Source organism: Pan paniscus, chromosome 1 (genome assembly GCF_029289425.2).
Source record: "Pan paniscus chromosome 1, NHGRI_mPanPan1-v2.0_pri, whole genome shotgun sequence".
NCBI lineage: Eukaryota > Metazoa > Chordata > Mammalia > Primates > Hominidae > Pan > Pan paniscus.
In genome coordinates this window covers 161,298,897-161,324,728 of record NC_073249.2, presented here as the reverse complement: position 1 = coordinate 161,324,728, position 25,832 = coordinate 161,298,897, and the positions used below count along the sequence as shown (strand labels likewise).

The following is a 25,832-nucleotide window of genomic DNA, read 5'->3' as shown; positions in this document are numbered from 1 at the left end:
AAAATTAATAAATAGCATTAAAGTTATTATGACCCTGTAAATGTTGTTTACTGCAGAATCAAGAAGTATTCTACAGTTACATTTCATTCAGTATGGCTCCTGAGCCACCCAAAGAATGTTCCTAGAATCAAAGTTAAGGGGATTCTTTCTTTCAAATGGATTATTTAATTCTAGCATTTGCTAAAAATTTGCCATATTTTCTTTTCATTCATATTTACATTGTGAATTTCTGTGAAGCTTTTTCAAATTACCTTTATTTTTTCTTATTGGGAAAGCATATGTGGGCCTTCCTGGTTTCATCCTTAATAATTTTCAACTTTTTACTTTCTTTATTTTTTTGAATGCATTTTCTTCCTTTTTTTTTTTGAAGTCCACTGACTCATATTCTAGTGGCTTCAAGTTTGAATTATGACTTCCTTTTTCCCTGGTGTTTATTATGTTTTTATTTTATTTTCAAGTTTTTTTCTGGCATCAGGATTATATTATGTGTCAGGTTGCCTTCCATCTCCACCTTCCTCCTTGCCATCTCCTTTTGGGGGCCATCTATATACTACAGCTGCTATCTGGACTAGTCATTTGAAAGTTTGCAGAGCCAGCAAACTTGTTTGTAACCACGATTTCCTGAATGTGTATGTTTTTGTCCTTTTTGGTTTTCTCCTCATTTTGCTGGAATACTTTATAAAATTACTTCTGGCAAATAAATTTATACTATATAAATTTTGTAAGCCATTACATTACTAAAAGTATATTTGTTTCTCTCGGATACTTCTTTGACTGGATATAAAATTCTAAACTGAAAAGAATTTTCTATAAGTCAATTGCTGGATTATTTTCTAGTATTCGGTGTTTTGGGATGAAACATTTGTTTTCCATTCTCTTTCTTACTCCTTTAGTGATTTTTTTTCTTCTCTGGAATCTTTTCTTATATTCTTTTTTTCTTTGTTGTTTGGTAATTTCTTAATTATATGTTTAGGAATGAATCTCTTTCCATTCTTCTTTCTTGGAGCCTGGTAGCCATATTTTTCACTTTGAACACTTGTGCCTTTTATCTCTGGGAAATGTGCCTTTTATCTCTTGTGCCTTTTATCTCTGGAAACACTTGTGCCTTTTATCTCCGGGAAATTTTCTTGTATTTTTTTTGTGTGATTATTTTCTCCTTTCTATTCTTTTTTTTCTGGAAGTACTGTTGGTTGGATTTGGGTCTCTTGGATTTATTTTTAAGTGACTTCTTTTTCTTAAACATTTATTTCCTGTTTTTTTTTTTTTTTTGCCTTTGGGGGGAAATGTTAATTATGCATTTTTTTTAAAACCATTGAAATTTTTTTTTTGTACTATGCATGTAATTTTCAAAAGCTCTTTCTTGCTCTCATTATTACTTTGTTATTTTATGGATCCAAAACTTTCTGAAATGTCTCTGCCAATACTCATTAAAGATTTGTTAAAGCTTTTTTTTTTCTTTAATTTATCCCTGTGTCCCTGGTGGTTAGTTTCCTTTTTACTTTCTTTTTATAAAAGAAAAATTTAACACAATGCTAAAGACTTTCTTCATGTCTTTATGTCTCCATTCAGCATGGCTGTTAAATGAAGAAACAGGAAGAATGTGACTTCTGTGCATATGGGCAGTGTTTATCAACTGATAGGCTTCATGTTAGGCACTCAATCAAAGAGCTGCCATTTATGCTAAAGGCCTGTCGCCTAAATGTCAGGGCTTTACCATACCGGTGCCAAGCTTACATGAAAAGCTCAAGTTCTCAAATAACTTGTACTTTTTCCTCCTTGAACACATAGGAGTATAGACTATAATTTTTAAATTGTCTTTGGCCATTTGACACCTTTGAATACTTTGCTCGTGTCTGAGGAATTTCCACTTAATAAGCCCCTGTTTTCCCAAGCTTCCTGGCAGTCTGCATGTAGAGTGTGAAGTAGGCTCCATCAGTTAGAGGCATTTGTGCCAGATTTTAGATCAGAAGTGTGGGACATGAAAGAGCAGATGAGCTCCCAGGAGCTCAGAGGTAGTAGGCATTGAGGTTTCAGTCATAACATGCAGTATCCTGGTATGGTGCAGGGCTGTCTTCTCTAGAGCAATTCTGCATGGGATTTTGGGTGTGGTCTTGGCTGTGTGCTTTTCTAGCTTGGTTCTCTGGCACTCACTGAGGTTCGGAGAGCTACCCAGTAAACTTTAATAAATTTCTCTCCTGCTTAGACTAGTCAAAGTTCATTTCAGTTGTTTGTTAGTCACTCTCCTGACAGTTACATGGAGCTAGTTTAGCTGCTGTGCATTGTTTGTGAGGAGGTGAATTACATACGCAGATATTACACGTGCAGACCAAAATGGCCTCTCCTTTTAGCCCCACCTCACCCTCCTGCCCTTATCATTTAGAACATCTGCAGGTTTGTTTTCTCATTGTCGACAGCCTATTCTCCAAATATCCTATATAGTTACTTCCTTTGTTACACTTCATTAGTCTTTGCTAATTGATATGGTTTGGATATTTGTCCCCTCCAAATCTCACGTTGAAATGTAATCTCCAATGTTGGCAGTGGGGCCTGGTGGGAGATATTTGGGTCATGGGGTGGGTCCCTCACGAATGGCTTGGTGCCCTCCCTGTGGTAATGAGTGAGTTCTTGCTCTGAGTTCATGCAAGATCTGGTTGTTAAAGGAGCCTGGCATCTTCTTCCACCCTCTCTTGCTCCCCCTTGCCATGTGATGCACCTGCTCCCCATTCACTTTCCACCATGACTGTAAGCTTCTTGAGGCCCTCACCAGAAGCAGATGCTGGCCTCATGCTTCCTTTATAGTCTACAGGACGATGAACCAAAATAAAACACTTTTCTTTATAAATTACCCAGTCTCAGAGATTCCTTTTTAACAATGCAAGAATGGACTAACACACTAATGTTTTAGAAATTTGTTTTTCTCTTTCGCTGCTGATCGCTCTCTCATTCACTCTCGTAGTGGGTTGATATTATTTACTTTACTATAATTTTCAAGGTATCTCAGGAGGGAAAGATCAGTTTGTCAGTTTACCATTTTTTTTTGAGACAGCATCTCACTCTGTCACCCAGGCTAGAGTACAATGGTGCAATTTTGGCTCACTGTAATCTCTGCCTTTCAGGCTCAAGCGATTCTCATGCCTCAGCCTCTTGAGTAGCTGGGATTACAGGCATATGCCACCATGGATGGCTAATTTTTATATTTTTAGTAGAGATGGGGTTTTTCCAGGCTGGTCTCGAACTCCTGGCCTCAAGTGATCCACCTGCCTTGGGGTTCCAGAGTGCTGGGATTACAAGCATGAGCCACCGTGCCTAGTCCCAGTTTACCATCTTGAACCTGAAGTCCCATTGGTATTATCGTGCTTTGACATGTAAAAAAATTAATAAAATGTTATTTCTTAAAGCAAATAAATTTTAATTATTTTCTACATTTCTAGCATCACGTGGTAGCTTGCATTTTATTGAATATCTGGTTAATATTTAAATGAGTCAATTTATGTAGAGCTTTTAGATTACACCATAGGTAAGATGCCTACTCTGACTCAACTTTGTTGACTTTATGGTACCCACATCTGTGAATCATAGCTTATCCTTATGCATTTTTTAGGAATTAATATGTGACAAGATCACACAGAGTAATATCAGGACTTAAAGTACTTGAAATTATGTTTTCAAAGTGACAAATATTTATGCCAGGATGTTGGAAGGTTTTTTTTTTAATTAAAAAATAATTTAAGTCTTTAACAGCTACTTGATGGGAATAACATGACCAATTTATATTCCAAGTGAATAAATAAAAGTTAACATACTTAAAATGACAAGGCTACTGGAAATAGATCAGGCTATATTTATTTTGTTAAATTTTTGATACTTGAAGAAATAGTGTTTTTCAGCTGCATTTAAATTAAATGTTTAAATGCTTATTTAAGTGAGAGATAGATAGATGCTTCTCTAACAAAAAGTAAAAGCAAAAATTAGTGGCATTTGGAGCTCATTGAGTTAACTCATCAAAGCAACATTATTGTCAGAATTGCTTTTCTTACACATAAACTTTCCTACACACTCAGAGATTTTTTGAGATCAATGGAGCAAGTTGTAAATAATTTTATTTCTGCTCAAACACTGATTGAGACTGTTCTGTTTTATATTTAAGTAGAATTTGATAGGTAAAAATAACACAAATAATCCTTTACAATAGAAATTAAACAGTCTGATCTTCCTTTGAAAGCCCAAATTATGCTTATTCAGTAGAATATAGATTTGGATTTTTTCTTCATAGTAATAACTGAAGAGTAAGCATGATTAATATGCTTACTGTGCTGGGCATATTATGCAAATTAAATTACTGCTTGCATACCCATACATCATGGATGTATCATTTAGATCAGACTGTGGATTTGTCTTTGTATACTTTATTCAGATTTCTTAAATATTTGTATATTTCAACATAGGCTTTTTTTTCTTTTAATTTCTTTCTAAATTCCTAAGGGCTGTTTTTCTTTTTAAACGTGAGAATAAATATCTACATTAATTATTTATTATATACTTTAATTGATTCAACAACTATTTATGAGTACTTACGATATTCCAGAGAATATATTAAAATACTTGTTTTTCAAAAGTCTAATATGGATGAGAAACATTGTGCCTATTCTTTTTTTTTTTAATTGTACTTTAAGTTCTGTGATACATGTGCAGAATGTGCAGGTTTGTTACATAGGTATACACATGCCACGGTGGTTTGCTGCACCCATCAACCCGTCACCTACATTAGATATTTCTCCTAGTGCTATCCCTCCCCTAGCCAGCCACCCCCCGACAGGCCCTGGTGTGTGATGTTCCCCTCCCTGTGTCCATGTGTTCTCATTGTTCAACTCCCACTTATGAGTGAGAACATGCAGTGTTTGGTTTTCTGTTCCTGTGTTAGTTTGCTGAGAATGATGGTTTCCAGCTTCATTCATGTCCCTGCAAAGGACATGAACTCATCCTTTTTTATGGCTGCATAGTATTCCATGGTGTATATGTGCCACATTTTCTTTATCCAGTCTGTCATTGATGGCCATTTGGGTTGGTTCCAAGTCTTTGCTGTTGTGAATAGTGCTGCAATAAACATATGTGTGCATGTGTCTTTATAGTAGAATGATTTATAATCCTTTGGGTATATACCCAGTAATGGGATTGCTGGGTCAAATGGTATTTCTGGTTCTAGATCCCTGAAGAATTGTCATACTGTCTTCCACAATGGTTGAACTAATTTACACTCCCACCAACAACGTAAAAGCGTTCCTATTTCTCTGTATCCTCTCCAGCATCTTTTGTTTCCTGAATTTTTAATGATCGCCATTCTAACTGACATCAGATGGTATCTCATTGTTTTGATTTGCATTTCTCTAATGACCAGTGATGATGAGCTTTTTTTTCATATGTTTGTTGGACACATAAATGTCTTCTTCTGAGTAGTGTCTGTTCACATCCTTTGCCCACCTTTTGATGGGGTTGTTTGTTTTTTTCTTATAAATTTGTTTAAGTTCTTTGTAGATTCTGGATATTAGCCCTTTGTCAGATGGTTAGATTGCAAAAATTTTCTCCTATTCCGTAGGTTGCCTGTTCACTCTGATGATAGTTTCTTTTGCTGTGCAGAAGCTGAGCTGTTTAGTTTAATTATATCCCATTTGTCAATTTTGGCTTTTGTTGCCATTGCTTTTGATGTTTTAGTCATGAAGACTTTGCTCATGCCTATGCCCTGAATGGTGTTGCCTAGGTTTTCTTCTAGGGCTTTTATGGGTTTAGGTCTTACATTTAAGTCTTTAATCCATCTTGAGTTAATTTTTGTATAAGGTGTAAAGAAGGGGTCCAGTCTCAGTTTTCTGCATATGGCTAGCCAGCTTTCCCAACACCATTTATTAAATAGGGAATCCTTTCCCCATTGCTTGTTTTTGTCAGGATTGTCAAAGATCAGATGGTTGTAGATGTGTGGCATTATTTCTGAGGCCTCTTTTGGTTCCATTGGCCTATATATCTGTTTTGGTACAGTACCATGCTGTCTTGGTTACTGTAGCCTTGTAGTATAGTTTGAAGTCAGTTAGTGTGATGCTTCCAGTTTTGTTCTTTTTGCTTAGGATTGTCTTGGCTGTGCAGGCTCTCTTTTGGTTCCATATGAAATTTAAAGTAGTTTTTAAAATTCTTTAAAGAAAGTCGATGGTGGCTTGATGGGGATAGCATTGAATCTATAAATTACTTTGGGCAGTATAGCTGTTTTCACAATATTGATTCTTCCTATCCATGTGCATGGAATGTTTTTCCATTTGTTTGTGTCCTCTCTTATTTCCTTGAGAAGTGGTTTGTAGTTTTCCTTGAAGAGGTCATTAGGTATTTTATTCTCTTTGTAGCAATTGTGAATGGGAGTTCACTCATGATTTGGTGCTCTGTTTGCCTATTATTGGTGTATAGGAATGCTTGTGATTTTTGCACATTGATTTTGTATCCTGAGACTTTGCTGAAGTTGCTTATCAGCTTAAGGAGATTTTGGGCTGAGACGATGGGGTTTTCTAAATACACAATCATGTCATCTGCAAACAGAGACAATTTGATTTCCTCTCTTCCTATTTGAATACCCTTAATTTCTTTCTCTTGCCTGATTTCCCTGGCCAGAACTTCCAATACTATGTTGAATAGGAGTGGTGAGAGAGGGCATTCTTGTCTTGTGCCAGTTTTCAAAGGGAATGCTTCCAGCTTTTGCCCATTCGGTATGATATTGGCTATGGGTCATAAATAGCTCTTATTATTTTTAGATATGTTCCATCAATACCTAGTTTATTGAGCGTTTTTAGCATGAAGCAGTGTTGAATATTATCAAAGGCCTTTTCTGCGTCTATTGAGACAATCATGTGGGTTTTTTTGCATATAAATATAATAAAATATTATTCAGCCTCAAAACGGGGTGAAATTTTGATACGTGGTACAACATTGATAAACTTTATTTTATTTTATTTTATTTATTATTATTATTATACTTTAAGTTTTAGGGTACATGTGCACAATGTGCAGGTTAGTTACATATGTATACATGTGCCATGCTGGTGTGCTTCACCCATTAACTCGTCATTTAGCATTAGGTATATCTCCTAATGCTATCCCTCCCCCCTCCCCCCACCCCACAACAGTCCCCAGAGTGTGATGTTCCCCTTCCTGTGTCCATGTGTTCTCATTGTTCAATTCCCGCCTATGAGTGAGAATATGTGGTGTTTGGTTTTTTGTTCTTGCGATAGTTTACTGAGAATGATGATTTCCAATTTCATCCATGTTCCTACAAAGGACATGAACTCATCATTTTTTATGGCTGCATAGTATTCCATGGTGTATATGTGCCACATTTTCTTAATCCAGTCTATCATTGTTGGACATTTGGGTTGGTTCCAAGTCTTTGCTATTGTGAATAGTGCCGCAATAAACATACGTGTGCATGTGTCTTTATAGCAGCATGATTTATAGTCCTTTGGGTATACACCCAGTAATGGGATGGCGGGGTCAAATGGTATTTCTTGTTCTAGATCCCTGAGGAATCGCCACACTGACTTCCACAATGGTTGAACTAGTTTACAGTCCCACCAACAGTGTCAAAGTGTTCCTATTTCTCCACATCCTCTCCAGCACCTGTTGTTTCCTGACTTTTTAATGATTGCCATTCTAACTGGTGTGAGATGGTATCTCATTGTGGTTTTGATTTGCATTTCTCTGATGGCCAGTGATGATGAGCATTTTTTCATGTGTCTTTTGGCTGCATAAATGTCTTCTTTTGAGAAGTGTCTGTTCATATCCTTTGCTCACTTTTTGATGTGGTTGTTTGTCTTTTTCTTGTAAATTAGTTTGAGTTCATTGTAGATTCTGGATATTAGCCCTTTGTCAGATGAGTAGGTTGCAAAAATTTTCTCCCATTTCATAGGTTGCCTGTTCACTGTGATGGTAGTTTCTTTTGCTGTGCAGAAGCTCTTTAGTTTAATTAGATCCCATTTGTCAATTTTGGCTTTTGTTGCCATTGCTTTTGGTGTTTTAGACATGAAGTCCTTGCCCATGCCTATGTCCTGAATGGTAATGCCTAGGTTTTCTTCTAGGGTTTTTATGGTTTTAGGTCTAATGTTTAAGTCTTTAATCCATCTCGAATTGATTTTTGTATAAGGTGTAAGGAAGGATCCAGTTTCAGCTTTCTACATATGGCTAGCCAGTTTTCCCAGCACCATTTATTAAATAGGGAATCCTTTTCCCATTGCTTGTTTTTCTCAGGTTTGTCAAAGATCAGATAGTTGTAGATATGCAGCGTTATTTCTGAGGGCTCTGTTCTGTTCCACTGATCTATATCTCTGTTTTGGTACCAGTACCATGCTGTTTTGGTTACTGTAGCCTTGTAGTATAGTTTGAAGTCAGGTAGCGTGATGCCTCCAGCTTTGTTCTTTTGGCTTAGGATTGCCTTGGCGATGCAGGCTCTTTTTTGGTTCCATATGAACTTTAAAGTAGTTTTTTCCAATTCTGTGAAGAAAGTCATTGGCAGCTTGATGGGGATGGCATTGAATCTATAAATTACCTTGGGCAGTATGGCCATTTTCACGATATTGATTCTTCCTACCCGTGAGCATGGAATGTTCTTCCATTTGTTTGTATCCTCTTTTATTTCCTTGAGCAGTGGTTTGTAGTTCTCCTTGAAGAGATCCTTCACATCCCTTGTAAGCTGGATTCCTAAGTATTTTATTCTCTTTGAAGCAATTTTGAATGGGAGTTCACTCATGATTTGGCTCTCTGTTTGTCTGTTATTGGTGTATAAGAATCCTTGCGATTTTTGTACATTGATATTGTATCCTGAGACTTTGCCGAAGTTGCTTATCAGCTTAAGGAGATTTTGGGCTGAGACAATGGGGTTTCCTAGATATACAATCATGTCATCTGCAAACAGGGACAATTTGACTTCCCGTTTTCCTAATTGAATACCCTTTATTTCCTTCTCCTGCCTAATTGCCCTGGCCAGAACTTCCAACACTGTGTTGAATAGGAGTGGTGAGAGAGGGCATCCCTGTCTTGTGCCAGTTTTCAAAGGGAATGCTTCCAGTTTTTGCCCATTCAGTATGATATTGGCTGTGGTTTTGTCATAGATAGCTCATTATTTTGAGATATGTCCCATGAATACCTAGTTTATTGAGAGTTTTTGGAATGAAGCGTTGTTGAATTTTGTCAAAGGCCTTTTCTGCATCTATTGAGATAATCATGTGGTTTTTGTCTTTGGTTCTGTTTATATGCTGGATTACATTTATTGATTTGTGTATATTGAACCAGCCTTGCATTCCAGGGATGAAGCCCACTTGATCATGTTGGATAAGCTTTTTGATGTGCTGCTGGATTTGGTTTGCCAGTATTTTATTGTGGATTTTTGCATCAGTGTTCATCAAGGATATTGGTCTAAAATTCTCTTTTTTGGTTGTTTCTCTGCCAGGCTTTGGTATCAGGATGATGCTGGCCTCATAAAATGAGTTAGGGAGGATTCCCTCTTTTTCTATTGATTGGAGTAGTTTCAGAAGGAATGGTACCAGTTCCTCCTTGTACCTCTGGTAGAATTCGGCTGTGAATCCATCTGGTCCTGGACTCTTTTTGGTTGGTAAGCTATTGATTATTGCCACAATTTCAGATCCTGTTATTGGTCTATTCAGATATTCAACTTCTTCCTGATTTAGTCTTGGGAGAGTGTATGTGTCGAGGAATTTATCCATTTCTTCTAGATTTTCTAGTTTATTTGCGTAGAGGTGTTTGTAGTATTCTCTGATGGTAGTTTGTATTTCTGTGAGATCGGTGGTGATATCCCCTTTATCATTTTTTATTGCATCTATTTGATTCTTCTCTCTTTTTTTCTTTATTAGTCTTGCTAGTGGTCTATCAATTTTGTTGATCCTTTCAAAAAACCAGCTCCTGGATTCATTAATTTTTTGAAGGTTTTTTTTTGTCTCTATTTCCTTCAGTTCTGCTCTGATTTTACATATTTCTTGCCTTCTGCTAGCTTTTGAATGTGTTTGCTCTTGCTTTTCTAGTTCTTTTAATTGTGATGTTAGGGTGTCAATTTTGGATCTTTCCTGCTTTCTCTTGTGGGCATTTAGTGCTATAAAGTTCCCTCTACACACTGCTTTGAATGCATCCCAGAGATTCTGGTATGTTGTGTCTTTGTTCTCGTTGGTTTCAAAGAACATCTTTATTTCTGCCTTCATTTCGTTATGTAACCAGTAGTCATTCAGGAGCAGGTTGTTCAGTTACCATGAAGTCGAGCGGTTTTGAGTGAGTTTCTGAATCCTGAGTTCTAGTTTGACTGCACTGTGGTCTGAGAGACAGTTTGTTATAATTTCTGTTCTTTTACATTTGCTGAGGAGAGCTTTACTTCCAACCATGTGGTCAATTTTGGAATAGGTGTGGTGTGGTGCTGAAAAAAATGTATGTTCTGTTGATTTGGGGTGGAGAGTTCTGTAGATGTCTATTAGGTCCGCTTGGTGCAGAGGTGAGTTCAATTCCTGGGTATCCTTGTTAACTTTCTGTCTCATTGATCTGTCTAATGTTGACAGTGGGGTGTTAAAGTCTCCTACTATTTTTGTGTGGGAGTCTAAGTCTCTTTATAGGTCACTCAGGACTTGCTTTATGAATCTGGGTGCTCCTGTATTGGGTGCATATATATTTAGGATAGTTAGCTCTTCTTGTTGAATGATCCCTTTACCATTATGTAATGGCCTTCTTTGTCTCTTTTGATCTTTGTTGGTTTAAAGTCTGTTTTATCAGAGACTAGGATTGCAACCCCGGTCTTTTTTTGTTTTCCATTTGCTTGGTAGATCTTCCTCTATCCTTTTATTTTGAACCTATGTGTGTCTCTGCACATGAGATGGGTTTCCTGAATACAGCACACTGATCGGTCTTGACTCTTTATCCAATTTGCCAGTCTGTGTGTTTAATTGGAGCATTTAGTCCATTTACATTTAAAGTTAATATCGTTATGTGTCAATTTGGTCCTTTCATTATGATGTTAGCTGGTTATTTTGCTCATTAATTGATGCAGTTTCTTCCTAGCCTCGATGGTCTTTACAATTTGGCATGATTTTGCAGTGGCTGGTACCAGTTGTTCCTTTCCATGTTTAGTGCTTCCTTCAGGAGGTCTTTCAGGGCAGGCCTGGTGGTGACAAAATCTCTCAGCATTTGCTTGTCTGTAAAGTATTGTATTTCTCCTTCACTTATGAAGCTTAGTTTGGCTGGATAAGAAATTCTGGGTTGAAAATTCTTTTCTTTAGGAATGTTGAGTATTGGTCCCCACTCTCTTCTGGCTTGTAGAGTTTCTGCCGTGAGATCCGCTGTTAGTCTGATGGGCTTCCCTTTGTGGGTAACCCAACCTTTCTCTCTGGCTGCCCTTAACATTTTTTCCTTCATTTCAACTTTGGTGAATGTGACAATTATGCATCTTGGAGTTGCTCTTCTCGAGGAGTATCTTTGTGGCATTCTCTGTATTTCCTGAATCTGAATGTTGGCCTGCCTTGCTAGATTGGGGAAGTTCTCCTGGATAATATCCTGCAGAGTGTTTTCCTACTTGGTTCCATTCTCCCTGTCACTTTCAGGTACACCAATCAGACGCAGATTTGGTCTTTTCACATAGTCCCATATTTCTTGGAGGCTTTGTTCGTTTCTTTTCATTCTTTTTTCTCTAAACTTCCCTTCTCGCTTCATTTCATTCATTTCATCTTCCATCACTGATACCCTTTCTTCCAGTTGATCACATTGGCTCCTGAGGCTTCTGCATTCTTCACGTAGTTCTCGAGCCTTGGCTTTCAGCTCCATCGGCTCCTTTAAGCACTTCTCTGTATTGGTTATTCTAGTTATACATTCGTCTAAATTTTTTTCAAAGTTTTCAACTTCTTTGCCTTTGGTTTGAATTTCCTCCTGTAGCTCGGAGTAGTTTGATCGTCTGAAGCTTTCTTCTCTCAACTCGTCAAAGTCATTCTCCATCCAGGTTTGTTCTGTTGCTGGTGAGGAACTGCGTTCCTTTGGAGGAGGAGAGGCGCTCTGCTTTTTAGAGTTTCCAGTTTTTCTGCTCTGTTTTTTCCCCATCTTTGTGGTTTTATGTACTTTTGGTCTTTGCTGATGGTGATGTACAGATTGGTTTTTGGTGTGGATGTCCTTTCTGTTTGTTAGTTTTCCTTTTAACAGACAGGACCCTCAGCTGCAGGTCTGTTGGAGTTTGCTAGAGGTCCACTCCAGACCCTGTTTGCCTGGGTATCAGCAGCGGTGTCTGCAGAACCGCGGATTTTCGTGAACCGCGAATGCTGCTGTCTGATCCTTCCTCTGGAAGTTTTGTCTCAGAGGAGTACCCGGCCGTGTGAGGTGTCAGTCTGCCCCTACTGGGGGGTGCCTCCCAGTTAGGCTGCTCGGGGGTCAGGGGTCAGGGACCCACTTGAGGAGGCAGTCTGCCCGTTCTCAGGTCTCCAGCTGCGTGCTGGGAGAACCACTGCTCTCTTCAAAGCTGTCAGACAGGAACATTTAAGTCTGCAGAGGTTACTGCTGTCTTTTTGTTTGTCTGTGCCCTGCCCCCAGAGGTGGAGCCTACAGAGGCAGGCAGGCCTCCTTGAGCTGTGGTGGGCTCCACCCAGTTCGAGCTTCTTGGCTGCTTTGTTTACCTAAGCGAGCCTGGGCCATGGCGGGTGCCCCTCCCCCAGCCTCGCTGCGGCCTTGCAGTTTGATCTCAGACTGCTGTGCTAGCAATCAGCGAGACTCCATGGGCGTAGGACCCTCCGAGCCAGGTGCGTGCTATAATTCTTCTGGTGCGCCCTTTCCTAAGCCTGTCGGAAAAGCTCAGTATTCAGGTGGGAGTGACCCGATTTTCCAGGTGCCGTCTGTCACCTTGCCCAGGAAAGGGAACTCCCTGACCCCTTGTGCTTCCTGAGTGAGGCAATGCCTTGCCCTGCTTTGGCTCGCGCACAGTGCGCTGCACCCACTGTCCTGCACCCACTGTCCTGCACCCACTGTCTGGCACTCCCTAGTGAGATGAACCCGGTACCTCAGATGGAAATGCAGAAATCACCTGTCTTCTGCGTGGCTCACACTGGGAGCTGTAGACCAGAGCTGTTCCTATTCGGCCACCTTGGCTCCTCCCCCCATCATGTGGTTTTTGTCATTGGTTCTGTTTATGTGATAGATTATGTTTATTGATTTGTGTATGTTGAAGCAGCCTTGCATCCTAGAGATGAAGCCAACTTCATCGTGGTGGATGAGCTTTTTGATGTGCTGCTGGATTCTTTTTGCCAGTATTTTATTGAGGATCTTTGCACCAATGTTCATCAGGGATACTGGCCTGAAATTTTCTTTTTTTGTTTTGTCTATGCCAGGTTTTAGTATCAGGATGATGCAGGTCTCATAAACGAGTTATGGAGGAATCTCTCTTTTTCTACTGTTTAGAATAATTTCAGAAGGAATGGTACCAGCTCCTCTTTGTACCTCTGCTAGAATTCGGCTGTGAATCTGTCTGGTCCTGGGCCTTTTTTGGTTGGTAGGCTATTAATTACTGGCTCAATTTCAGACCCTGTTTTTGGTCTATTCAGGGATTTGACTTCTTTCTAGTCTTGGGAGGTGTATGGGTCTGGGAATTTATCCATTTCTTCTAGATTTTCTAGTTTATTTGCATAGAGGTGTTTATAGTATTTTCTGGTGGTAGTTTGTATTTCTGTGGGATCAGTGGTGATATACCCTTTATCATTTTTTATTGTCTTTTTGATTCTTTTGATTTAGTGTCTATTTGATTCTTCTGTCTTTTCTTCTTTATTAATCTGGCTAGTGGTCTATTTTGTTGATCTTTTCAAAAATCCAGCTCCTGGATTCACTGAGTTTTTGAAGGGTTTTTCGTGTCTCTATCTCCTTCAGTTCTGCCCTGATCTTAGTTATTTCTTGTCTTCTGCTAGCTTTTGAATTTGTCTGCTCTTGCTTCTCTAGTTCTTTTAATTGTGATGATAGGGTGTCGATTTTAGATCTTTCCTGCTTTCTCTTGTGGGCATTTAGTGCTATAAATTTCCCTCTAAACACCGCTTTATATATGTCCCAGAGATTCTGGTACGTTGTGTCTTTGTTCTCACTGGTTTCAAAGAACATCTTTATTTCTGCATTAATTTCATTATTTACCCAGTAGTCATACAGGAGCAGGTTGTTCAGTTTACATGTAGTTGTGCAGTTCTGAGTGAGTTTCTTAATCCTCAGTTATAATTTGATTACACTGTGGTCTGAGAGACAGTTTGTTATGATTTCTGTTCTTTTGCATTTGCCGAGGAGTGTTTTACTTCCAATTATGTGGTCAATTTTAGAATAAGTGCGATGTGGTGCTGAGAAGAATGTATATTCTGTTGATTTGGGGTGGAGAGTTCTGTAGATGCCTATTAGGTCTTCTTGGTCCAGAGCTGAGTTCAAGTCCTGAATATCCTTGTTAATTTTCTTTCTTGTTGATCTGTCTAATATTGACAGTGGGGTGCTAAAGTTTCCCACTATTATCGTGTGGCAGTTTAAGTCTCTTTGTAGGTCTTTAAGAACTTGCTTTATGAGTCTTGGTGCTCCTGTATTGGGTGCATATATTTAGGATAGTTAGCTCTTCTTGTTGCATTGATCCCTTTACCATTATGTCATGCTCTTCTTTGTCTTTTTTGGTCTTTGTTGGTTTAAAGTCTGTTTTATCGGAGACTAGGATTGCAACCCCTGCTTTTTTTTTTTTTGCTTTCCATTTGCTTGATAAATATTCCTCCATCCCTTTATTTTGAGCCTATGTGTCTCACATGCAAAGGCATGTGAGACTGGTCTCCTGAATACAGCACACTGATGGGTCATGACTGTTTTTCCAATTTGGCAGTCTGTGTCTTTTAATTGGGGCATTTAGCCCATTTACATTTAAGGTTAATATTGTTATGTGTGAATTTGATCCTGTCATTATGATGCTAGCTGGTTGTTTTGCCCATTAGTTGATGCAGTTTCTTCATAGTGTTGATGGTCTTTACTATTTGGTATGTTTTTGCAGTGGCTGGTACTGGTTTTTCCTTTCCATGTTTAGTGCTTCCTTCAGGAGCTCTTTTAAGGCAGGCCTGGTGGTGACAGAATCTCTCAGCATTTGCTTGTCTGTAAAGGATTTTATTTCTCCTTCACTTATGAAGCTTAGTTTGGCTGGATATGAAATCCTGGGTTGAAAGTTCTTTTCTTTAAGAATGTTGAATATTGGCCCCCACTCTCTTCTGGCTTGTAGAGTTTCTGCAGACATATCCACTGTTAGTCTGATGGGCTTCCCTTTGTGGGTAACTTGACCTTTCTCTCTGGCTGCCCTTGATGTTTTTTCCTTCATTTCAACCTTGGTGAATTTGATGATTATATGTCTTCAGGTTGCTCTTCTCGAGGAGTATCTTTGTGGTGTTCTCGTATTTCTTGAATTTGAATGTTGGCCTGTCTTACTAGGTTGGGGAAGTTCTCCTGGATAATATCCTGCAGAGTGTTTTCCAACTTGGTTCTGTTCTCCCCATCACTTTCAGGTACACCAATCAAACATAGGTTTGGTCTTTTCACATAGTCCGATATTTCTTGGAGGCTTAGTTCATTTCTTTGCATTCTTTTTTTTTTAATCCTGTCTTCATGCTTTATTTCATTAAGTTGATCTTCAATGTCTGACATCCTTTCTTCCGCTTGTTCAATTTGGCTATTGATACCTGTGTATGCTTTACAAAGTTCTCATGCTGTGTTTTTCAGCTCCATCAGGTCATTTATGTTCTATATACTGGTTTTTCTAGTTCGCAATTCCTCTAACCTTTTTTCAACATTCTTAGCTTCCTTGCATTGGGTTAGAACATGCTTCTTTAGCTCAGAGGAGTTTGTTATTACCCACCTTCTGAAGCCTACTTCTGTCAATTCATCAAACTCATTCTGTTCCCTTCCTGGTGAGGAGTTGTGATCCTTTAAATGAGAAGCGGCATTCTGGTTTTTGGAATTTTAAGCGTCTTTGTGCTGGTTTTTCCTCATCTTCATGGATTTATCTACCTTTGGTCTTTGATGTTGGTGACCTTTGAATGGGGTTTTTCTGTGGAATCCTTTTTGCTGTTGTTGATGCTATTCCTTTCTGTTTGTTAGTTTTCCTTCTACCAGTCAGGCCCTTCTGCTGCAGGTCTGATGGAGTTTGCTTGAGGTTCACTCCAGACCCTGTTTGCCTGGGTATCACCAGTGGAGGCTGCAGACCAGCAAAGATTCCTGCCTGTTCCTTTCTCTGGCAGCTTCGTCCCAGAGGGGTACTCACCAGATGCCAGCTGGAGCTCTCCTGTATGAGGTGTCTGTTGACCCCTGCTGGGAGGTGTCTCTCAGTCAAGAGGCAGGGTGGTTAGGAACCCATTTGAGGAGGCAGTCTGTCCTTTAGTAAAGCTGAAGCGCTGTGCTGGGGGATCCACTGCTCTCTTCAGAGCCATCAGGCAGGAATGTTTAAGTCTGCTGAAGCTGTGTCCACAGCCACATTCTTCCCCCAGGGAGAATGCTGTGTCCCAGGGAGATGGGAGTTTTATCTATAAGCCCCTGACTGGGGCTGCTGCCTTTCTTTCAGAAATGCCCTGCCCAGAGAGGAGGAATCTAGAGAGGCAGTCTGGCTACAGAGGCTTTGTGTGCAGCAGTGGGCTCCACCCAGTTCAAACTTCCCAGAGACCTTGTTTACACTGTGAGGGGAAAACTGCCTATTCAAGCCTCAGTAATGACGGACATTCCTCCCCCCACCAAGCTTGAGTGTCCCAGGTCGATTTCTGCTGTGCTGGCAGGGAGAATTTCAAGCCAGTGGATCTTAGCTTGCTGGGCTCCATGGGGGTGGTATCCGCTGAGCTAGACCATTTGACTCCCTGGCTTCAGCCTTTCCAGGGAAGTGAACGGTTCTGTCTGTCTTGCTGGCATTCCAGGCACTGCTGGGGTATGAAAAAAAAAACTCCTGCAACTAGTTTGGTGTCTGCCCAAATGGCTGCCCACTTTTGTGCTTGAAACCCAGGGCCCTGGTGGTGTAGGCACCCGAGGGAATCTCCTGGTCTGTGGGTTGGGAAGGCCATAGGAAAAGCATAATATCTGGGCCAGAGTGCACTGTCCCTCGCGGCACAGTCCTTCATGGCTTCCCTTGGCTAGGGGAGGGAGTTTCTTGATCCCTTGCACTTCCTGGATGAACCAACGCCCCATCCTGCTTCAGCTCACCCTCCGTGGGCTGCACCCACTGTCTAACCAGTAGGAATGAGATGAGCCAGGTACCTCAGTTGGAAATGCAGAAATCACCTGCCTCCTGCGTTGATCTCCCTGGGAGCTACAGACCAGAGCTGTTCCTATTCGGCCATCTTGCCAGCCACCCCCGCCTGTTCTTTTTTTGTGTTCTTCTTGCTAAATTTATTTTATTGAGCACAGCAATAGCATGTTCTCACATAAGAAGCTGACTAACAGAATGCACAGCATATAAAAAATGTGCTATTTGTATAGAAATAATTTGTCAACTTCAGCAATCAGTTTGAGACCCACATATCACCTGGATGAATGGTTCTCCTGCAGAATCTGATTCAGAGGAAAGAGTCATGTGGTGCGGTGACTTGAAAGAGCTGTGGTGAATAATTGAATTCTAAGAATGGCCACAGTAGACTCCCTGTTAATATTTCTGAAAAGTAGGGTTATGGAGCACATATTATTAAACTGTTATTTTTAATAGACATCTTATACTTGTATCTGGTCTGTAAGACCAGTCATATTAGTGTACATTTTTCAATTAGTTTACTTTGGAAGTGGGCACAGGGGCCTACACTGCTCAAATCTGTAATTATAATTACCTTATGATAATTTATTATGGCAATGATGGGAATTTGCTTATTTTTCTTTGAAAAATGTTTTCAAGCTATACTTGTTTCTGCCATGATAGAGAACTTTTGCAACATTCATTTTTGTTGTGAGAGTAGAGCCACAATGATTTTCTAATGAGAATTGATTAAGCCCTTTCCTTACCCTAGCCCAGTTCTAAGTATTGTCAGTGGTGATTGGGATACAGGGTAGTTTGTTTGGCATGTTTCCATGTCATGTGAGGATGTCAACCCTACCGTCTTTTTGAATGACTGCTAAGGCACATTACTCCTTTTAACTGTCAACAGAGAATGACTACTACTGTGGTCTGAATGTTTGTGCCACCACAGAATTCATATGTTGAAACCTAATTACCAATGCAATAGCATTAAGAGGTGGGGTCTTTAGGAGGTTATTAGGTCATGAGGGTGGAGCCCTCATGAATGGGATTAGTGCCCTTATAAAAGAGGCTGCAGCGGAGCTTGTTCACCCCTTCTGCCATGTGAAGACATGGCAAGAAGGCACCATCTATGAGAAGTAGTCCTTCACCAGAGATTGAATCTGCTGGCATGTTGATCTTGGACTTTCCAGCCTCCAGAATTGTGAGCAATACATTTCCTTTGTTTATAAGCCACTGAGTTTGTGGTATTTTGTTATAGCAGCCCAAATGAATGAAGAAAACTGCATTCCAGGGGAATGTTAGGCAGTATTATCTCACCTCTTCATAGTGTGATGTCTGTGACTGGCTCAGTTCATGCAGCTCTACTTGTGGAATGTGCATTACATTTATTTATCTATATCAGGAATTCTTAATCCTGGAGAAATTTCAAGGGATTGTTAACCCCTTGAAATTATAGCCCTAATTTTAGTTGTATGTGCTTCCTCATGGCATTGATACACTTCTTTCACCAAATTCTCAGTGAGGTCCATGTTCCAAAAAATGGTTAAGAATCACCATTTTGAAATCCTTCTTGCTGTTATGCCAGATTCTCAAACAGCTGTATCTGGATGATAGGAGAATGCCTCTTTGAAGGTTGCTTTTGTGCATGTTGGCATGGGGAGGTGCTAAAATTCCAGATGGGATGGCCAGGGCAGGCTCCTTTAGAAGGTGAGTTGAGTGGTGGGGAGAGCAGTGGATGATGAGTGGGATCTGGGACCTTGTAGTCCTGTTCAGGACTTGGAGTTTTACTGCAAGTGACAGGAGAGGGCTGTAGTGCTTTGAGAAAGAGAGACATGATCTTGTCAATGTGTTAATAAGATCACTGTGACTACTGTGTTAGAGAGACATGATCTGATCTGTGTTAAGAAGATCACTTTAACTGCTATGTTGATAACTGACTGAATTGGGGAGCAAGGACAGAAGTAGAGAGCCTCTTCTGATAGTTCCGGGAAGAAATAATTGTGGCATAGAACAGGGTATTGGTAGTGGAGAGGGTGACAAATTATTAAATTTTGAAATTGCTTTGAAACTCTGGTATTATTAGGATGTTCATGAGGATGTTAGCTGTTATTTTATAAAATTAATCAATAAAAATTTTGTACTGTTCTTAGTGTTAGGATTATTTGTACTCTTCTCCTAAACTGTTCATTTCATTTTAACTACTCAGAATTTATAATTGAACAATACAACCATAAGAAAAGTTAGAACAAATTAATGGTTCATCCTTAGGAAGTGTCTTCATATTAATGGTGTTTGGTGTATTAGGCTTATTTTGGTCATCCTATCTTTAATTTTCCCTTTGCTTCATTCTTTTTTCACCAATTTAAAAAATTGCTGTCACTTTTTCTGTCTTTTATTTAGACAGAGTCTCACTTTGTCATCCAGGCTGGAGTGCAGTGGTGTGATCTCAGCTCACTGCAACCTTCACCTCCCAGGTTCAAGCGATTCTCTTGCTTCAGCCTCCCAAGTAGCTGGGATTACAGGAACACGCCACCACACCCAGCTACTTTTTGTATTTTTAGTAGAGACAGTGTTTCACTATGTTGGCCAGGCTGGTCTTGAACTCCCGACCTCAAGTGATCCACCCGCCTTGGCCTCCCAAAGTGCTGGGATTGCAGGTGTGAGCCACTGCACCCAGCCTCTTTTTCTGTATTATTTGTGTTTTAAAAAACTTCTTTATATTCCTTTTTGTACAGTTTAGGGTGCATATGTTTCTCTCATTGAATCTATGTCAGATACCACCTTTCACTGTCTCTTCAAGGTTGTGTCTATGTCCTTTTTACACTTGTGATTGTTTCTCTGTCATTTAAGAATGAAACCTGATTCCAAGAATCCAAACCATCAGAATAGTTTGTGTTTTGCATGGAACATTAAATAAAGAAGTGGTTGTTTTATGTAAGGAAAACTGCTGATCTATTTGATCACTTAACTGAGGAGACCAGGTGAGTTAAAAACGAGCCAAATCATTTGTTGAACTGAATTACTAGTCACTAGTAAGTTTCATCAAAGCAATCCAGTGGTATGTTGTATCTGTGACACATCTTGACTATAAAACTTGTCCTCGAGTTTATTTTATGAGAACATCTTATATCAAGAACAGGTAGCATAAAAAGCAGGGAGGAATTTGTACTCATTTAATATAATTAAATCATGAGGGTTCCAAACAGTGTACTGATTTCTAGAAATCCTGAAGAACCATTGTGATATCAGTGTATAAAGAACAAAAATTCTGATGACAAACTTGTAGTATGAAAAACAAATTTACTGGACTACCCACTGTTTATACTCATTTATTTTCTTCCTGATAGTAAGTTGTAAAATAAATAAACACTTTTTTCCATTTACTTATCATGTGGTGCCAATTCTCACTTATCATATGGTGCCAATTCTCAGATATGAGTCATGAGACATGTTTCTCACTTAATGTTTTATACTATTCTTTGTGGTAAAGTGTGGTTTCCATTTTAAATTACATCTCTCAGAATAATAGGCAGCTCTGAAAGGGGTTGTAGAGACCATCTAACAGTCTGATTTGTAGATGAGGAACCTGAGGTCTAGAGTGTTGAAAACCCAAGTCCCACAGCTGATTACCAGAAGAGCTTAGCCTGGCACCCAACACTCCTGACGCCTAATTCAGGTAGGTTTTCATCCAAAGTCCAAGCCAAATATATTAAAATTATACTACTATTTGGATTTATGATATAGTAGTACAAATAATCATATTTGTGATACTCCAACTTGAGTAGAACTCATAGGAAATCTTATCTCTGAAGTCAGACTTCATTTGGGTATATTAAGCCACCAGACTTTTAATTATTCTAACTCTCCAATATTACCTCATCTGCAAATAAACAATAGGTTTCCAAAGGTCTACTGGTAAAATTTCTCCTCTTTATTGGAAATAAATAGGCAGTTGTTACCTATGCAATAATTATTTGGCCTTACAATATCATAGTAAAGATAAAGACTTTAGAAAACAGGGAAATTTTAAGACCTGAGCATGAAAAAAATAGAAGACGGTGATATTAATGATGTTAAATTAGCGGTTACATATTTAATCAACATTGTGAGCACTTGCATTTAGTTAAAATTTCAGTCTTATCCCGTGATACCTGTCCTGGTTTGTTATGGCATAAAGGAACATTCAGTTTAAATTTTTTCTACTTGTATTTTTAATGATGTAAGATAGGATGCGTACAGGAATAAATCTATAGCCTAATTTTATGTGAGATATTTCTCAGATATTGATCTAGAGTATCACATGTAAATTTAGAGACTTATCTATAATCCCTTTCCTTTTATGTTTTCCACAGACAACTTATATATATGTGTTTTTGTTTTTGTGTGTGTTCTGATTTTAGATTTACCTTTTCCAGGTGTACTTCTCTGAAGTAAGATGATTTGTCAAAAATTCTGTGTCGTTTTGTTACATTGGGGTAAGTTATTTGCTCATTTGCTGTTTTAATGCCCTTAAACATGGTAGAGATTTTGCCTTTAGAGATGCTGTTTTATTTATTAGCTAACAGTATTTCCTATTTCTAGTTAGGAATTCTCATACATGCTTATGATTAAAAATGCAAACCATAGTATAGGTGTATAAGTGTGAAAACGAAAACCCTTCCCAACCTCCTAAAGACAACCTGATGGTGTATCCTTCCAGAATTCTCTCTCTCTCACACACACACACACACACAGACTCACACACACACATACACAGACACACTCATATCTATAGCTGCAAAAATAGCACTGGTCTGTACATGTTGTTCTGGATGTTTATTTTTCCATTTAACAGGTTTCCAATTTATCATGATGGCTTTTTATCTTTATCAGTATTTACTGGGATACTTATTAGTTTAATGGTTGCATGACAATGCACTGTATGAATATATATAAAATTATTAGTCTATTTGACCAATTCCTGATTGATAGACATTTCTTTTTCTGTAACAAATAATACTGCATTGAAACTTCATGTGTCTTTGTATATTTGGAAAAATATTTCTGTAGATTAATTCTTTTTTTTTTTTTTTTTTTTTTTTGAGACGCAGTCTTGCTCTGCCGCCAGACTGGAGTGCAGTGGCATGATCTCAGCCCACTGCAACCTCTGCCTCCTGGATTCAAGCAATTCTCCTGCCTCAGCCTCTCAAGTAGCTGGGACTACAGGCACGCGCCACCATGCCCAGATAATTTTTGTATTTTTAGTAGAGACGGGGTTTCACCATGTTGGCCAGATGGTCTCAATCTCTTGACCTTGTGATCTGCCCGCCTCGGCCTCCCAAAGTGCTGGGATTACAGGCGTGAGCCACCGTGCCCAGCCGATACATTGCCAATAACTTTTGAGCATACTGTTCTCACGTGTTTCTTACCACATTCTGGTGACATTCTGATTTCCTTAAACCAAATCATCTAAGTTAGATTGTGTTCCAAGTTTTTGAAATTAAAGTTAGAGTATCTTTAACAAAGCTTATGTGATTTGGCAATTGTTTATCTAGCTTTCTTTAACAAAACTTATGTTGTGGCAACTTTATCTGGCAGCTGTTACCTGTGTATCAACTGATTCTGAGCATCTCCTTGGCTACCCCCATCTAAAGGGGCTCTTCTAAGCTTCCCTATAGGTCTTCCTTGTTGTACATACTTCTCTTTCATTGCAGCCATCTGTATATTTCCAGAAAATAACCTGGATAGCTCCACCATTACAGATTTCCAAAAAATTATGCCACAAGGGACTATCAAAGAGAAATAACTCATTCTCTTTTTATATTCTCTAATTTTATTAGATATATTTAAGGGAACTGTTCATTCTCTTTTATAATTCTCTATTAATTTTTGTTAGACTCTAGTATTTTACATTGACTTTCTGGAAGGTTTCTGGTTTGATCAAGTTTGTGAATCAAAAGAATTCCTGGGATATTGTTACCTGATAAGATATGCCTTCAGATGAAAATTCTAGACCGTCTTTAGAGTTTAGGATTCATTTGGAGGGAAAGAAATATCATTTGCAAAGTTGCATGTGGATAAAATAGACTCATCTTTTAATTTAACTGCATCAATAGTTGCTATGTTTTTAAAGTTCATCATTACATTTTACATTTAAATACTTCTGTGAGGATTTTAGGCTAATTCATTTCAAGCAACTGAATCCTCTATGTAGACCTAGAATATATAATGCTGTAAATTAGTAATATTACATATTCTTGGTTTTGTAAACTTCCTCCCTCAAAAAACTATTCTGTTTTCTTTGAGGTGTTCTGATTTTAGAAACATGTTAGAAGGAGTGAAGTCCAAAGGAACATAATTGTAATATGGATTTACTTTTGGTAATGTTGTGATACCTAATTGTTATCAGTATGGCCATAGTCACATTTGTCACATTAATCACTTTGGCCTCAATTTTTGCATCTATACCTATTTATATTAATTTATATCTATAGAAATCTTTAGAAACCAAACTATTAACAGTCATTACCTATGTATTGTTTGAATATTTTCACTGATAATTGCTTTTGTAATGAAAAAATACATTTGTGAATTGATTAAAAATTTTATTTTCTTACATTTTTAAAAAGCCTTTATTTTTTAGAGCAGTTTTAGGTTCACAGCAAAATTGAGAGGAAGGTACAGAGATTTTCCGTAGACTCCCTGCCCCACACATTTATAACCCCCCATTATCAACTATCCCCCCTCAGAGTGGTACATTTGTCACAATTGATGAACCCATACTGACATATCATTGTCACTCAAAGTCCATAGTTTACATTATGGTTCACTCTTGGTGTTGTATATTGTATGAATGTTGACAGATGTATGTATAGTGACCTTTATCTGCAGCTGTAGAATCATACAGAAGAATTTCACTGCCCTACCCATCCTTTGTGGCCTTCCTATTCCTCCCTCCTTCTTACCTAACTCCTGGGAACTGCCGATCTTTTTACTGTTTCCATAGTTGTGCGTTTTATAGAATGTCATAATGTCACATAGTTGGAATAACATAGTATGTAGTCTTTTCATACTGGTTTCTTTCACTTAGTAATATGCATTTATGTTTCCTCCATGTCTTTTTTTTCCTCTTTAAATTTTTATTTTTTTAGATTCAGAGGTTACAAGTATGGTTTTGTTACATGGATATGTTGCGTAGTATGTACATCACCTGAATAGTGAACTTTGTGTACAATACTACTTATAAGTGAGAACATGTGGTATTGGATTTTCTGTTTCTGAGTTATTTCACTTAGGATAATGGCCTTTAGCTCCATCCACGTTGTTGCAAAGTACATGCTTTTATTCTTTTTTATGGCTGCATAGTATTCCATGGTGTGTGTGTGTGTGTGTGTGTGTGTGTGTGCGCGCGTGCATGTGCATGTGTGTGAATATGCCACTTTTTTTAATGCAGTCATTCATTGAGGGACGCTTAGGTTGATTCCATGACTTTGCTATTGTGAATAGTGCTGTGACAAACATATGACCGCAGGTGTCTTTTTGTTACAACGATTTCTTTTCCTTTGAGTAGATACTTAGTAGTGGGATTGCTGGATTGATGATAGTTCTACTTTTAGTTCTTTGAGAAATCTACACATTGTTTTCCATAGAGGTTGTACAAATTTACATTGCCACCAACAGTGAATAAGCATTTCCTTTTCTCTGCATCCTCACCAACATCTATTATTTTTTGACTTTTTAATAATGGCCATTCTTACTGGTATAAGATGGTATCTCATTGTAGTTTTAATTTGCATTTTTCTAATGATTAGTGATATTGGGCATTTTTTTCATGTTCATTGGCTGCTTGTATGTCTTCTTTTGAGAAATGTCTTCATTTCTTTTGCCTTCTTTTTAATGGGATTATTTGTTTTTTTCTTGTTGAGTTGTTTGAGTTCCTTCTAAATTCTGGATATTAGTCCTTTGTTAGATGCATAGTTCTGGAAGAGTGCTGGAACCTCTGTATCTTTTCGTGACTTGATGTCTCATTTCTTTTTAGCCCTGAATAATATTTAATTGTCTGGATATACCACAATTTACCCATTCACCTACTGGTGAACATCATGTTTACTTCTATTTCCTTACATTATTACATTTGCCAAACTCTTCAAAATTCTCATTTCATACAAATCCATACAAGATTCTCAGAATTCGTATTCTGCATTAGTGTCTGTATAAGCCAACACAATTGTTGCATCATTTGGGTAACTTATTGCAAAAACAATTATGGAGAATTATTTTATTTTCAAACAAATATTTAAAAATAAGTTTGGCTGGGTGCAGTGGCTCATGCCTGTAATCACAGCACTTTGGGAGGCCAAGGTGGGCGGATCACCTGAGGTCAGGAGTTCGAGACCAGCCTGGCCAACATGGCAAAACCCCGTCTCTACTAAAAGTACAAAAATTAACCGGGTGTGGTGGCAGGTGCCTGTAATCCCAGCTACTCAGGAGGCTGAGGCAGGAGAATTGCTTGAACCCGGGAAGCAGAGGTTGCAGTGAGTCGAGATCATGCCACTGCACTCCAGCCTGAGCAACAAGAGCGAAGCTCCATCTTAAAAAA

At 38.7% G+C, this 25,832-nt stretch overlaps 1 protein-coding gene across 8 annotated transcripts in view; it reads left to right on the top strand.

Annotated features, from left to right (window-relative positions):
• Positions 1-25,832, top strand: part of LEPR (leptin receptor) — a 214,987-nt gene that overhangs the window by 116,449 nt on the left and 72,706 nt on the right. For 4 of the 8 annotated variants that reach the window (XM_055117717.2, XM_055117709.2, XM_034966895.3 and 1 more), the window contains one exon: positions 21,670-21,729. In XM_055117717.2, coding sequence (XP_054973692.1) covers positions 21,690-21,729 — 40 coding nt within the window. In that variant the 5' untranslated portion in view covers positions 21,670-21,689. Of the gene's footprint in view, positions 1-13,168; positions 20,931-21,669; positions 21,730-25,832 lie in introns of those variants that run through there. The other 4 variants (XM_063600666.1, XM_063600671.1, XM_055117723.2 and 1 more) reach the window with 4 other exon arrangements.